The sequence below is a fragment of the Trematosphaeria pertusa genome, assembly GCF_010094035.1.
Source record: "Trematosphaeria pertusa strain CBS 122368 unplaced genomic scaffold BU26scaffold_19, whole genome shotgun sequence".
NCBI lineage: Eukaryota > Fungi > Ascomycota > Dothideomycetes > Pleosporales > Trematosphaeriaceae > Trematosphaeria > Trematosphaeria pertusa.
The window spans coordinates 46,705-60,604 of record NW_022987230.1 but is presented as its reverse complement, the minus strand read 5'-3'; the positions used below and the strand labels follow the sequence as shown (position 1 = coordinate 60,604).

The window sequence follows — 13,900 nt, the reverse complement described above, 5'->3', positions numbered from 1 at the left end:
TTTCTCCTACAATATCCCTTCTAGTGTATCGATGTCTCCTGGTCTCTTGATCTCGCCCGAATGTCCGATTGGCATCCGCGCGTCTTTTCATACTCATCGTCTCTGGAGTCACTGAGTGCGACACTCTTTCCTTGCCCATTCCTTATGCCCTACTACACATATTTCGATTTATTCTCCGCAACTGAGCTAGCATTGTGCAGCTACGATATCCGGACTTTGCTCTTCACAATGATGACATATATGAGCTCTACCACCATCTATATCCAGCTACAATGGCATTACTCTGTACATCCCTCCTTGGTGGAGAACTCTAACATAGCTATAAGTTCCGCGAGATTGTTCTTCACTGAAGCATTTCACATCAAGAAGCAACCTACTAGAGCAAAAATCAACCCACACGAAAGATGACGCTATTCCCAAACCTCCTCCCGGTCCTACGGTTCCGAGACAAGGCACAAGCAAAAACCGGATCACCACCACCACCGGTGCCGCGCAAGCACCATATGACACCGAGAAAGCTCGAACGCTATCTCGACACCGCTCGTCGAATCGAAGAGCCAAAGTCGCGTGGTGATGGCCTATGGATCTGCTCCTGCGAATATGAAAATACGGTAACGCACTATGAAGGCTTTTTCCCCTTCAAGTACCTCCAATGCGGCAGCTGCAAGAAGCAGCTGTGCGAGGTCTACCGCGACTCTACAGAGATTTTCACACCGCTTCACCCCAGGGCACTTGCGAATCTTATCTGGGTCGGGAAGCCGGATCTCGCGCCGTACTTCCAGGTGTGCACCGGCTGCGGCCTGAGCCATCGAGCGGAAGTTCGCGGAGATCGCGTCGAGTTCGACGATATGCTTTGTCCTTGCGGTGAAGTCTCTTCCAGTAAGTGGAAGCGCTTTCATATCGGCGACGCGAAGCGGTATCGGAAGGATCCTTTCGGTAGCTCGGCGAAGCTGTATATGAAGCGCGTCGAGAAGCGCGTGGAGGAGTCAGTAGCAATCTCCAAGGACCGATCAAACCCAACTCAGCCCAAGGATAAGGAAGCTGCCCAGCGCGTTCGCAAGCATAGGGCAAACCAGCGCCCTACTCGACCACCGGCGCGGCGGCCTGGCGCGCCACCAACAGACAGCGTCTTAGGGAATCGCCCTTTGCGCCCTTATATTTCGTTCGAGCCGCCACCGCTTGGCCGGTATACAAGTGCGTAGAAATATTTGAGCGGGTAGGGTATGATCAATGAGGCTTTTATGAGCGCGGTGACGACGTCGGACGAGTTGTGGGCGTGCTGTAAGATAATCTCTGCAATAGATAGCCCAATGAGTCGGCAGTGTACTGTACGCATGAATATGTCAACGGCCGCCGTGACATATCGAATTGAACAATAAAATAAAATAGAACATGATATGCGAGACTTTGCAGCCCTGAGGTGATTGAAAATGGTCTACCCTACTCCGGTGCCGATCCTTGGGTACGTACCAAGAGCAAGAAAGATCTACCCCGGAGGAAGACTTATTGAGTTCTGTGGCCGCGATTTTGAGCTTCTGAGCAGAACCGTCAGCCTTTTGCGATGCGTTATGCACGTCGATAGTCCCAAGCGTCCCTCAAAAGAATCTTTTCCAAGGTGATTGCGATTCGGGTGTCATACGACTGGCAGTCAGCGGGCATGGAACTATCTGAGGCGTTTCCGCTTGCGCTCGTCCGACGGCGGGATGGCGTGGGCTCATGCGGCCCGCCTAGTCAGGATTCCTTGGTGGTATGACGAGTAGGAGGTTAATCACCCTTCGTCGCGGTTGCTGGGGATAGAGAAGAGTAGATCAGGAAGCGGTTCTCGCATGACAACGGGACGCAAAGAAAGCCGAGCTGATAGAGTAAATGCGTTGTGCCTGGATCATGAGAGAAATAAACCGCAGTCTCATAAGCATCGCCAAATTTCGCCTAAACGTTCCGACCCGTAATATGTGGACGTGATTCGCCGAATGCACATGAAGGAAAGCAGACGCCAAGAATCACCTGCACGCAACCGTTAGCAAATACTTTCCGCCCCACAAAGCTATACATACTTCCGCTCCTGCAGCAACGCCCTGCCCCTAACAGCCATCCTCCCATTCAGCACAAATGGCCCCGGCTCATCCCCCCGCACACAGCGAAAGCGGCTAATTCGTCATCTCTTATAACCCAGGCCGTAGGGAAGATCATCGCCTCCAACGCCATTTTATACGCATTCCCCGCCATCACTCCACCAGGCCGAATAACCCAGGCCCGCCAAACATCCTTATGCTGTCCCGCAAACTCCACACACTTGGTTTCCGCAAGGCCCTTGATCTTCCGCGCGTTGTTGAGGAACTAAAGACTGCGGTTCTGATCGCGCTCGACGAGTGCGCCAGAGTTGTATGAATCGGAACCGTTTCCCGGGGCTCTTTTGCGTTGGGAGGAAGGCCTGTTGGAATGCGAGTGGGTAATTGAGATTGGGTTCCTCGTTTCCACCAGATGTTCCCATCGCCCATATCATGGCATCTGCGTCTGCAATATCGTCTAGAAGGCCAGAATCCCAGTGCTTGAAGTCTCGCACGACGATGTTCTCGCATTTTGGACTCGTCGAAGGTAGAGGCCTCCGCGTGAGCGTGATGACGGATGTGATTTCGGGACGCTGGAGGCACTGCTTGAGGATGACACTACCAATAATGCCCGAAGCGCCGGTGAGTAGGACCTTCATGATGGCTAGGAGTAGGTTGCGAAGCCTCTGAGCCGATTAGCTTAGGGTCCTGCGCATTATAAATAGCGTAATCCACATCTAAAATATAATCGTCTTTAATCCGGTAGCCTCTTAAGCTCGGACCGCAGGAGAACGAGAGCAAAAGAATCGTCGGAGATATTATGGAATCGGGTCAAATGGCCTCTGGCGCCCGTCCGGTCGCTTCATTCGCCTGAGATCCGGGAGCGTGCAGATACCACCACCTTCTGAATGAATAAGAGCCGGGGCGGTTGCAATCCTTCACTTAGTCGGAAGCAATCATTGAAACGCTGATTTTCGGGTTGCCGGACGATTAGGCTGGATTGACTAGAATGACTCTGTCACGTGCCATCTCGGCCGGTCGGGAGTGTTATCGGGCGGGATCCCGTGCTCCCTTTGAGAGGAACGTCATAAAACCATCGCCGCCCTTGTTTGTAATGCGAGAAACTCGCGCTGCTGGTCGTATACCAACTTGACCATGGGTGCCGCGTTGAGTCAGATGTTCCCACCGGCTCCAGCCTTCACCGAAAGGATGTGCCGGACCAAGAAGGCAAGGTGTGTTCAAATAGGCCCTCTACTAGGACCCAGAACATCGAATTGACGCAAAACTTTGCAGGTTTTCCTTATAACCGGAGCGTCAAGCGGAGTCGGCAAGGAACTTGCCCGAATACTCTACCCCCTCAACGCGAAAGTATACACCGCTAGCCGTGCAAGGTCGCGAGGAGAAGCTGCAATATCCGATATCCAAAAGGCCGTGCCGCATTCTAGCGGCTCGTTAGATTTCATTGAAGTCGATCTTGAGGACCTAGAAAGCGTGCGGACCGCAGCCGAAACATTCTTGAAAAAGGAAGATAGGCTGGATGCGCTATGGAATAACGCAGGAACGATGCTTCCTCCGGCCAGAAGCAAGACGAAGCAGGGGTACGAGCTGCAGACCGGGTCGAATACTCTCGCACCGTTCTTGCTTACGGAGCTACTGACGCCGCTGATGGTTCGGACGGTTAAGCAGCAGGGTCCGGGAAGCGTCCGCATTCTCTGGGTGGCTTCCTCGGCGGCAGAGCTGTTCTCGCCAACGAACGGAGTCGACATGAATAACTCTAATGGAGATGGGGTATCTAGCGGAACGCAATACGGAGTAAGTAAGGGTGGAATGGTCCTACTTTCACAGGAGTATGCGAAACGGTACAAAGTTGACGGGGTAATCAGCGTAGTGAGTCGCTGCCGCCTGCCAAAGTAAAGTGTAGTCTGACGAAGGTGCCGTAGTCGATGAATCCCGGTAACCAGAAGACTAATCTGCGCCGGCATGTTAATCCCCTCCTCGCCATTGCCTTCGGATGGATGAGTCATGATCCTATTAAGGGCGCATACACCGAGCTGTTCTCCGGATTTTCCGAAGACATCACACTGGAAAACTCCGGATGCTGGGGTAAGGTCTGCTCAATGCGCGGTACGTAGAATGCTAACCACTCGTAGTCATACCATGGGGACGAATCGTACCTGTTCGCGTAGACATCCTGAAAGCGGGTGTCCCGGAATTAGAGGGAGGCACCGGTGTTGGCGCAAAGTTCTGGGACTGGTGCCAGGAACAAGTCGCTCCGTACATAACCGCATAGGAGTGCCCCTAACCGTGTTCGCGAAGCTGACCTTTCTCTCGAATATCCGTACATCGGTCAGCCGTTGGGAGAGCAATAGCGGGAGGTTCACGAGGCCCAGGGGTACCAAGTTGATGTTAAATTTGATTCCAATCCCAGTTCGGTAAGTCGTGCTCTAGAAGACCGTCGAACAAAATAGCATCTAGATCGGATAGCGAATGCAGATCACCATTTTCCGTCCCGCCCATTGTGAACTGGGGGCCGAACGAGACATGAAAGGGCTCGACATTTGCAGTGGAGTCTGGACAATAATTCACCGGCTGTTGGCGTTGGTTAGGACGCGCCTGTTCAAAGGCAATAGGCGACGTGGTATCATAGACCACCGCCGAAGGAGCATACGGAGGCTCAACAAGCGTTGGGTTGGAGATGTTCGGCATGGTAATGGTGACGGTACCGAAATAGGGAACGGTCAGCTGCAGGTTGCGAGAGGCGCTAGGATCGGCTTTGTGATAGTTGAGCAGCTTTGCGAGGACATCTGCACTCTGCTGTGCTACGCTCTCCCTTTTGCTGCTTTTCGCTAGTCCGTCCATAGAGCGCAGTATTCGCTGAACAAGGCCAATATCACCTCTGCGTTCCGGTCGTGCTTCAAGGCTGGAATCCTGTATGTGAAGAAGTAGGATCGTGACGGCGGCCGTGAACGCGCCGAAGTCGGTTACGCGGCAATGAAGTTGTGTGTTGCCAACGCGGCGAAGGGTCAAGTAGTTCAGTAGGATAGAGTGTGATGAGTCCAGGCAAGAGGTTCGAGAGTAGCCGAATTTTGCCTCTCGCATAGCCCGGAATACGTACGGAAAGTGAGCAAATGCGCGAAGCTGGAAGAACCACTGCGGGCATAAAAGGCGATCAAAGTGTCGTGCAGCCTCCACGGACCGCCCATCTGCGGACAACTGAACACTTCACCAAGATTCCGGCATGGATCTCTCCAACGTGTTCAAGGCTTCGTCAAGGGCTCCAGTGGGAGTATGCCCATGGCTCGTTTGGGAGAGATTGCGATGAGCCAGACGCGTGGCGATGAGCGCTAGCTGCCTTTGGAAATTAGTATCCACATCGGCGAAGGCATCGTTCCAGAAGTCCTCCGGACCGAATGGTTCCTTCCCCGAGCCGGGCTCTAAGCCAAGAAGAGTGCTGACATGGGCGTCAGCCATAACAGCAGAGAGCTACATGCGTCGTTGTGCGATCACTTCCGGGGTACCCGAGGTTCTTGCTGAGACACTATAGCTCCCGTGCAGGCCTAATAGGCGCGACGTGTCAAGAGCTCGACGAAAGGTTAGCCACGCCTTCTGGAGCATACCGTCGTTGATGTAGATCATGCCAAGCAGAAGCAAGCACGTTACGCCCTCGGGAGAGCATAGAAGCTCCTCATCGGCCAGGACGAGAGAGCTGACATTAGCGATGTATGATTCAACCTTGGACTCCGCGTCGTGCATTTCAAGAAGCGCGAAATCGAAATCCGGAGGTAGCTGTTGGATCGACAGCGCTAGGCCTAGGAGAGCGTGACCGACTGCGATAGGTTTGCTCTCGCATGCTGAAGACTGATCGCATAGAGAAGATTGGTTTTGAGGAGTAGGCATGGCTCCGGGAGTGGCGTGGAGATTCAACGCCCATGCGTGGGTGTGCTTGGCAATGAGAGCGGCATCGTGCTCGGATGGCAATAGCGAGGTCAAGAAGAGCTGCCTCGTTGCCTGCCTTGCATTGCGTTGATGGCTTCTGTCTGCAGGAAGTGTTGGAGGTTGGACATCTAGGTGAGGATGAGGTGCGACCCCATCCAGGAGTAGTGAAAGAAGCGGCGGGTTCTGGCTTTGATCCGGCTCGATAGAAGGCGCGGAAACCAGCTGGGTTGATCGTGGAATGCTAAAAGCAATCTGGGAAGTGCGTTCTGTTGGTCGATCAACTTGGCCAGAAGTCTTTCGATGCGCTCCAATCTGTCATCATCGCTCTGCGCATTGTCGGACGGACGATGATCGTTTGCGGTTTCATATTCTAACGATAATGAGATGCATGGTTTGCCTCGCTTTGTGCACTCGGCACATGTAGGCTCGTCCCCAGTAGCGAGTGAACATTTCACCTTCCGCCTTCTGCCTGCTTAGTTCAGGAGCGAGCGCGTCGACCATGGGGGATGGACGTACACTCTGCGCAGCTCTTCGTCTCGCGCCTGATGCGTTTGCGCGGGCGGAGAAGCCCTGTATCGTAGTCGCCCTCATTGCTCATCGAAGCTCCCGAGGTTTGGCACGTATCTACGAAGAAAGCGGCCGCGCACGTCGTGGATGGAAGAATGATGTCGTCGGGTGGGACGTTTCGGGCTGCTTACATAACCAGCTAATGTTTGATCCGACGGGCCGCAGTTCCGTACCGCGCCACACAACCCCTGCGGCACCTTCGAGATGAAAATCCCCGTTTTATCTTATCCTAGGTTCATTGCTTTAAGTAACATTTTCTACCCAAAAAATACGTGTAGTTCTACATAATTTTAGGCACTCACAAGTGTACGCGAGATCCAAACGTCCAACTTTACGGTCGGTCTTTTCGGAGCCGTAGTACGTGCATGCAGTAGGGCGCGTTAGGGCGTGCAGTAGGGGTAAGTAAAGCCGTAGTGCGTCAGTAAGCAATTTCTCGAGTTCGTACATCTGTTCGTTGATCACGGAGAGCTTATATATTACTCATACGCTTACGGGATCTTATTTCTATCTATAGAGCTATATAATAATATGACGGAAAGCTAAGCTTACTAAGAAGCCGTAAGCTCACTCAGAGACTACAAGACAGAGAAACTACCTACCTAGGTACTACTATACGTCTACACCTACAAGGTTTAAAGGAAAGGAGAAGAAGCAGCTTCAATAGCTAAGGAGAGGCAGTTCATATATCTGTCAGCTCCTCAACGACGGGCCCCTGAGTTCCCTAGCTAATCCACAGATCCATTGTACGACGCTCCTCCACAGAAACCCCACAGAAGCTAAGCAGTAATTGATTAGCTGTACAAAATAACACAAACCGTCATCTTTGCGGGAAGCCAAAACAGCTTATATAATCAGATGGGTGAATTGCTTATTGGCTTGGCCCAGAAAGTAAGTATGGTACCTAAAAACTTTGCTAAACAGGCTATAAACCTGGCGCCGCAGGGAAGTCAGATATCGTAGACTACGCCGCACAAGTCAGGGTCTGACATAAGACGATGCCCCGTCTTCCCCCATCTTCGTCCTCTGTTCTTTCTCAACAGGACTTCGAACATGACTCCGTTGAGCAGATCAGCGTTTGCGGCTGCGGCCGTCGGCGCTTTTATCGTCTTTGTGGTGAAGCTGATGGCCAATCGACGACGTGTACGGAAGCTGCTGGCTGCGGGGGCGGTGAGTTAGTCTTGAAAAACCGTATTATGGGGGATCGCGGCTGATGAGTACAAGCCGATGCCGAAGTACCATCCTGTCTTCGGCCATTTGCCTGCCCTGAAAGAAAGCATCCAAGCGCTACCGCGAAATGCGACAATGCACGATGTGGTACGGCACATGGCGAATCAGTTCCCAAATGGCGTCTTCTATCTCAACCTGTGGCCTTTCAACGAGACAGTCATGGTTGTCGCGGATCCATCTGTGGCATTACAGGTCGAGGCTGCTTCCTTGAACAAGCCTGCCGGCATGTGTGCCAATATGGACATTATCAATGGAGGGGCATCACTGCAGACGATGCACGGAAGTACATGGAAGAAATGGCGAGGCCTTCTCAACCCCGGCTTCGCTGCTGGCTACATTATTGGACTGGCTCCTGTGATTGCAGACGAAGTCGCCGTCTTCTGCAGACTGCTTCAACAGCGTGCCAAGCAGGGGAGCATGTTCCAATTAGAAGAGTACACGCTGCGGCTGACATTTGACGTTATTGGGCGCGTTACTTTGTAAGTTCTGCTGCGAACATACGAAACACTTGCTAAATACTGCCCTAGTGATGACCGGCTCCATTACCAGACAGAGGGAAGTGCTCTCGCTGATTGCCTCCGAAGGCAAGTGTACTGGTCCCCATTTGGCACAACCTTCAATCCGTTTCGTCGCTACCTTAGTCCTCGTCCCCTAGTCCGGATGTATAACAACTATCGCATGAATCGGTATCTGAGCGAGGTTATCAACAAGCGATTCGAAGAATTGGCGCTTTCCCGCAGAGTCTCTTCGAAGGGAAAGGAACCTGGGACCAGGTCAATTATCTCGCTCGCCATGGACAAATATTTGGAAGAGCTGGGCGACAGGGGAGAAATCTCAAGGGAAGCGTTCAAAAAGATCGCCATGCCGCAACTTCGCATGTTCTTATATGCTGGACATGACACGACAAGCAGTACTCTTCTGTACTGTTTCCTATTGCTGTCCCGCCACCCTGCGGTCATGGCAAATGTCCGAGCCGAACATGACGAGGTATTCGGACACGACCTTTCCACCGAGCAGATATGTCGCGTCATCGCCGGCGACCCCTCGCTTCTTAATCAACTACCGTACACGTTCGCAGTTACCAAAGAGGTTCTTCGCATGTTTCCACCTGCGGGAAGCCTTCGCCAAGGCCGACCGGATCTCGTCCTTTCGGACGCAGCGGGTCATCGATATCCCACTGATCGATGCCAGATCTGGACGGTGCCTCTTATCATGCAGCATAGGCCGGACGTCTTCGTGAAACCAGACGAATTTATCCCCATTCGCTGGCTTGTCGGACCCGAAGACTGGCTTTACCCAAAGAAGGGCAGCTGGAGAGCATTCGAAGGTGGGCCGCGCGCCTGTATCGGCCAGACGCTAGCGCAGCTTGAGCTCAAGGTTGCGCTGGTCATGACGGCCAGGATGTTCGATATTACACCCGCGTACGAGGAGTGGGATGGACTGCATCCAAGAGAAGGCATAAAATCGATCGACGGAAACCGAGTGTATCAGGCTGAAATGGGTGGCGGGGGAGCTCATCCTGCTGACGGTTTCCCGGTAAGGGTTACTACAAGAACCTAGGAATCTTCCCTTCCGTGAGCCTAAAATGGATCCGCTCTCTTTGCAGAATGCAAGATCTCACCTTTCCTCATCTGCGCATTCGAAGGATTGCGCATGCTTCCCGAGTTCTGCAACTTTACAGCCTCAACTTCCCGTCTGAGGCCTTGCCCTACCCTCAGCAATTTACCAAGTAACCCAGACACCAGCTCAACTGGAAGCGGATATGATCGTCACGTTTGCGAACCCCATAATGCGGTATGGAAGCCACTCTACGTGGCAAACGCCTCTGGATCAATACGCGCCTGATTACACGAAGTGAAGATTTCGCGCCCGCTCTTTCCCGTATCCGGCACCGTTATCTGATCTACCAGGATCTACCAGGATCGTAGAAGACGTGCATGCTGACTGCGGGGTAAGAACTTGGACTGCGCCTTGCCATTGCCCTGTCTGACATGCAGCGAGCGTCACGTTCTAAAATCGAACCAGTAGGCTGCGTTTCAACATGGGGCTGGTACGATGCGTACCCTCCGCGGGTTGGAGAACGCACGCTCACCCACATTTGAGGGACGACATAAGCCTCCCAGGCATCTGTACGTTGTTATTGATAACCGCAGAGGTTTGAATCCTTTACTCACGCTTCTGTGGGCGTTATTGGCTGTCTGTTCTGATGCGACCTGGCCCGGACACCGATTGTATATGAAATGCACGAGACCTAGTCCAGAGGATTCAACCAGATGTAGACTTAAGCGGCTCTTGACTACCGTCTCCACAGCTAACTCTCCGAATCGACGTAGTCGAGGTTTGCGCACTTCATCGCGGTTTCGCGGGTCGAGTGCACAAGGTGTCTTTGTGAGCAGGGTACATTTCCCTCGACGTCTTTCGCCATATCCACTTCCTCTGCTGAGGGCAATCATGCCCGGCTCACAAAACACGATCACCCTTCCCAAGGGACCAATCCCACCAAGCTACTGGACCGACGATCGTGGGCACATTCTCATCACTGTAGGGATCGTGTTCATGGTCATAGAAATCGTCGCCTTCGGTCTGCGCATGTTCGCATGTCGATTGAGACGTGCCAAGTTTAGCTGGGATGATGTCCTTGTCATCTCCGCGTTGCTTTCCAACCTCGCCATGGTGGCCATGATGATTGGTGAGTGCGTCTATACAGCGGGTAGTTTGCAAGCTCGTGCTGATCCTCCCGACACTCCCAGCATCAGTATACCTCGCCGGAATAGGCCAGCATACGCTTGCGGCTTTCATGCACGCCAAAGATATGAAGTTCCTCGGCCAGATTGGGTTAATCATCGTGCCCGTTCTATACGCCGCGGCCAACACCACGTCGAAAGCGATCATCCTACGCCTGTTCCTCCGCATCTTCACCACACCCGGTCTGACGCGTTGGACTACGTATCTAGTTCTCGCCGTTATCACACTACATGCCACTGTTGCCACTTTCTTGCTCATCTTCCAATGCTCGCCAATCGCGGCGACGTGGGACACGCTTGTGCGAGGGAAGTGTCTCGACACTGCTGCGTTGTTCAAGTGGTCTTGCCTTCCGAACGTCATCACGGATCTGGTCATGCTGGTGTTGCCAATGCCGAAGATCTGGACGCTGAAAGCCTCATGGAGGATGAAGTTCGGTATAACGCTCATGCTACTCCTGGCAACGATGTAAGTTTCACATCCTCTTCATGCCATCGAGTCGATCTAACACCACGCAGTGGCATCGTCGCATCCACCATCCGCGCAGTTGAGTTCTTCCACGACTCGGACAAGATGTTCGGGGACCCCGCATGGTACATGCTCGATCTCATGACGTACACGATTGCAGAACCAGGGACGCTCTTCCTCGCGGCATGCTTCTCAACGTACAAGCCACTCGGGAGATTTTTTACTGGCCAGAAGATGCGCTCATTGCTGTCGCGCTTTCGTGTTGTGTCACCGCGGTATGCGACGCGCCTGGAGTCCCCGGACTTTCGACCAGACGATTCGAAAGAGAGGAAGCAGGGGGCTGGAAAGCCGGTGCGCGGGTTTGACTCATTTATCTTGTCGGAAATTGAGAGGGAGGAGTCAACGCATGGGTCTGCAAGAAGCGAGCGGGTCGTCTAAAGCGACTCGTCTGCAGTAGTTCTCGTAGAAAGTAGATAGCGGTCTAATCTTATTAGCGAGCAGCCGCAAGCTGCTGCAACGATGTGATGCACGAAGGAAAAGGTTCCTAAGGCAATGAGGGCGGCTCAGTGTTCGAAAACACGATAGCAAAAGGATGCTCTCTGGAAAAGTAAAGTCTCGGAACCAACAGAAGACGGGCAAAGTGGAGTCAGCAGGAAAATCGCATCTGATTGGTTGGAAAAGGAACCCGGGCCGTCACTCGCGTAAAGCCTCTTTGCTTACGCGCTCCGCAACACTTCTCGCCTTGCTTTCTACTACGCGTGTATCCGCGAAGCGTCACCACCTCTTAAACCCTACTCCTTCGCAGGACAAGTCGCCACTCATGGTTGCCTATCATGGCTGCAATCACGCGAGCCGTAGGCCAATCAGGTCGTCGTTATCTCGTTGAAAGAGTGCTACAGGAGAAACCAGGACCGCTTGGACAAGTGTATCTCGCTTCGTAGGTCTACTCAATATCGAAGTTCTGCAGTCTACCAACTCCTCATTTGTAGAGCTGGCAACCAGCAATACATCTTGAAGAGTGTGCCAAAGAACGACTTCAAATATTTTCAAGACATGTTCAGCGATCTTAGAAGGTCCCCCTACATCCGCGTGGCCGATGATGCAATTCCCGACCAATCCATATTTGCCTACAAATACTTCAAGGACCATCTACTTTCTTTCGCTCAGAAAGACACGCCACTTCCTCTAATAAAGGGAATATTGAGGGACTCTCTCCGAGGCATTACGGCATTACACGAGAAAGGCATCGTGTATACGGATATCAAGGCAAATAACATTCTGGTGAATTGGGACGAGACAGACGGTAATACCACCATTCAGCGGGTCCAGATTGCCGACATCGAAGATTCTGAGTATATTCCGGACGATTGTGCGATCGTTAGAAGGCAGGTTAGGAATTAGATGTGGCGAAGCCCCGAGGCTCATGCATCTGGTCATGTTCACAAGCCGTCAGATATCTTCTCCTTTAGGATCGTCGTAAGCTTTTGTGCGCCAAAGATCCTTCTATTGATAACTTGCTAAAATGCAGTGCATCTATGCTGTAACCAAACGGGTCATTTTCGCCGTCGCCGACGAGGAACTCGAGGAAGGCGAGGACAAGCTAGCCATCGTTCTTGAACGACAGCTGTCCTACTTCTCTAATATAGAGAGCTTAGGCGGTCTACTCTAGCATCTAGGAGACAGCCCTTGGACCCAAATATTCACCGTGATTGCAGAGGGCTTTAATAAAGAGCATCCTCGGGAGCCGTTCGCGCTGAAAGATATTGAGTCAGAATTCAAGGACCTAGTCGGAAAGATGACGAATATTGACCCGGAGGGGCGAATCACAGCGCACGAAGCTTTGTTACATCGATGGTTTGCCGATGCAGTGTGAAAGGGTCTTTAGTGAGCACAAGATGGGGCTTGAGGCCGCGGCCATGACGAAGTTCTGCAAGCCATCCTTCCTTGGTCTGAGTTTTGCCGGGTTTTCTTGCAGTCGTCGATAGTATGGCAGCATTGCTGATCCCAAATAAAAGATTCGCTTAATTATTCAGGTTACAGTGGTGTAGTCTACGGACATATGTGCCGCTATATTTCGGGCGGCTTCTGGGAGATGGCTTTCAGGACATTGTCCAACGGGACTCATCGACCTTTTTCCTAAGTCAGCCGGTCGGAAAGTAATGGCTGGACTCTTTACATTGAGTTCATGTGTTGTAACAATCCCGGCGCCTCTACCCGGGATCGTCCGATTTTTGATCTGGTTCAGCTAAACGCCTCTGCGCATCGTCCAGCAAATCACCTCTTCATGGACCACAGTCAGCACTTCTTCACATACGCCACTGCTGTGCCCCGTCGCGTGCGGCTGCCACGTCTTGTTCTCGTGCCATTCGACGTAGTGCCAGATGCGGAGGATCGTGAAGCAGGGAGAGCTGTTCGTCAGCCCCGCTGCCTCCATCTCGAAGCAGGGAATCCTATCTAGTTTGCTGCCCAGCTTATTCCGCGTGCGTCCGCGCTTCAAGGGTGCTTCGAAGTATCATCGCCAACTCACCGGCTTCTTTTCTCATCAAAGTAGGTAAAGATACCCTCCTATAACAAGGAAGTATGTTCGATAACATGGCTCAGCATACAACAACTGTCCCACCGAAGTACGCCTCGTGGGCACAGTCTGGCTGGTTGCGAGCGCTGTGCCGCAATACCGAAAATTCGCCTTGCCTGCCTCCGTTGGATGCCAGAACCCACTTCCCACTGCCGAATCTCGAGAGGCCACGAATCATTGGAAATGCTGTGCCGCAACATAGACTTTGGACTTGGTCAAAGCTTACTTGCCAGCTACCGCGACGGTGCGGTGCCGTTGAGCTGCTAAAGGTTCGGTCCGATCTATACTGGGGTGTTGTTGCGCCGTATGGGACCCCAATAAACGCCTGGGGTCCGAA

At 52.6% G+C, this 13,900-nt stretch overlaps 8 protein-coding genes across 8 annotated transcripts; 5 read left to right on the top strand and 3 right to left on the bottom strand.

Annotated features, from left to right (window-relative positions):
* Positions 1–394: 394 nt before the first annotated feature.
* On the top strand, positions 395–1,336 carry BU26DRAFT_524126 (uncharacterized protein). Its single transcript, XM_033830210.1, has one exon. It carries the CDS (start codon positions 405–407, stop codon positions 1,200–1,202), a length of 798 nt encoding a protein of 265 aa, XP_033677511.1. The 5' UTR covers positions 395–404; the 3' UTR covers positions 1,203–1,336.
* Positions 1,337–1,810: 474 nt separating this feature from the next.
* BU26DRAFT_127869 (uncharacterized protein) lies at positions 1,811–3,052 on the bottom strand. Its single transcript, XM_033819602.1, has 2 exons — positions 2,055–3,052; positions 1,811–2,004 (listed from the first exon to the last, which is right to left on the bottom strand). Exon 1 carries the CDS (start codon positions 2,705–2,707, stop codon positions 2,267–2,269), a length of 441 nt encoding a protein of 146 aa, XP_033677510.1. The 5' UTR covers positions 2,708–3,052; the 3' UTR covers positions 1,811–2,004; positions 2,055–2,266.
* Positions 3,053–3,203: 151 nt separating this feature from the next.
* Positions 3,204–4,338, top strand: BU26DRAFT_510365 (NAD(P)-binding protein; the record flags this gene model as incomplete). The annotated part of the gene is made up of 4 exons (XM_033827223.1): positions 3,204–3,280; positions 3,368–3,935; positions 3,989–4,151; positions 4,199–4,338. 4 exons carry the CDS (start codon positions 3,204–3,206, stop codon positions 4,336–4,338), a joined length of 948 nt encoding a protein of 315 aa, XP_033677509.1.
* A 116-nt stretch (positions 4,339–4,454) lies between these two features.
* Positions 4,455–5,147, bottom strand: BU26DRAFT_609854 (uncharacterized protein; the record flags this gene model as incomplete). The annotated part of the gene is made up of 1 exon (XM_033835955.1): positions 4,455–5,147. One exon carries the CDS (start codon positions 5,145–5,147, stop codon positions 4,455–4,457), a length of 693 nt encoding a protein of 230 aa, XP_033677508.1.
* Positions 5,148–5,270: 123 nt separating this feature from the next.
* On the bottom strand, positions 5,271–5,945 carry BU26DRAFT_609853 (uncharacterized protein; the record flags this gene model as incomplete). Its single annotated transcript, XM_033835954.1, has 2 exons — positions 5,271–5,482; positions 5,666–5,945. 2 exons carry the CDS (start codon positions 5,943–5,945, stop codon positions 5,271–5,273), a joined length of 492 nt encoding a protein of 163 aa, XP_033677507.1.
* A 2,383-nt stretch (positions 5,946–8,328) lies between these two features.
* Positions 8,329–9,477, top strand: BU26DRAFT_524123 (cytochrome P450). The gene has a single exon (XM_033830209.1). It carries the CDS (start codon positions 8,439–8,441, stop codon positions 9,336–9,338), a length of 900 nt encoding a protein of 299 aa, XP_033677506.1. The 5' UTR covers positions 8,329–8,438; the 3' UTR covers positions 9,339–9,477.
* A 752-nt stretch (positions 9,478–10,229) lies between these two features.
* BU26DRAFT_570585 (uncharacterized protein) lies at positions 10,230–11,426 on the top strand (the record flags this gene model as incomplete). Its single annotated transcript, XM_033834031.1, has 3 exons — positions 10,230–10,467; positions 10,529–10,988; positions 11,039–11,426. 3 exons carry the CDS (start codon positions 10,230–10,232, stop codon positions 11,424–11,426), a joined length of 1,086 nt encoding a protein of 361 aa, XP_033677505.1.
* A 324-nt stretch (positions 11,427–11,750) lies between these two features.
* On the top strand, positions 11,751–12,861 carry BU26DRAFT_582312 (calcium/calmodulin dependent protein kinase; the record flags this gene model as incomplete). The annotated part of the gene is made up of 5 exons (XM_033834524.1): positions 11,751–11,925; positions 11,978–12,340; positions 12,401–12,464; positions 12,517–12,597; positions 12,658–12,861. Exons 1-5 carry the CDS (start codon positions 11,822–11,824, stop codon positions 12,859–12,861), a joined length of 816 nt encoding a protein of 271 aa, XP_033677504.1. The 5' UTR covers positions 11,751–11,821.
* Between the last annotated feature and the right edge of the window lie 1,039 nt (positions 12,862–13,900).

Excerpts from the sequence above, each read along its gene's own strand:
- BU26DRAFT_524126 (XM_033830210.1), top strand. The coding sequence starts at position 405 with ATGACGCTATTCCCAAACCTCCTCCCGGTCCTACGGTTCCGAGACAAG.
- BU26DRAFT_127869 (XM_033819602.1), bottom strand. The coding sequence starts at position 2,707 with ATGAAGGTCCTACTCACCGGCGCTTCGGGCATTATTGGTAGTGTCATC.
- BU26DRAFT_524123 (XM_033830209.1), top strand. The coding sequence starts at position 8,439 with ATGTATAACAACTATCGCATGAATCGGTATCTGAGCGAGGTTATCAAC.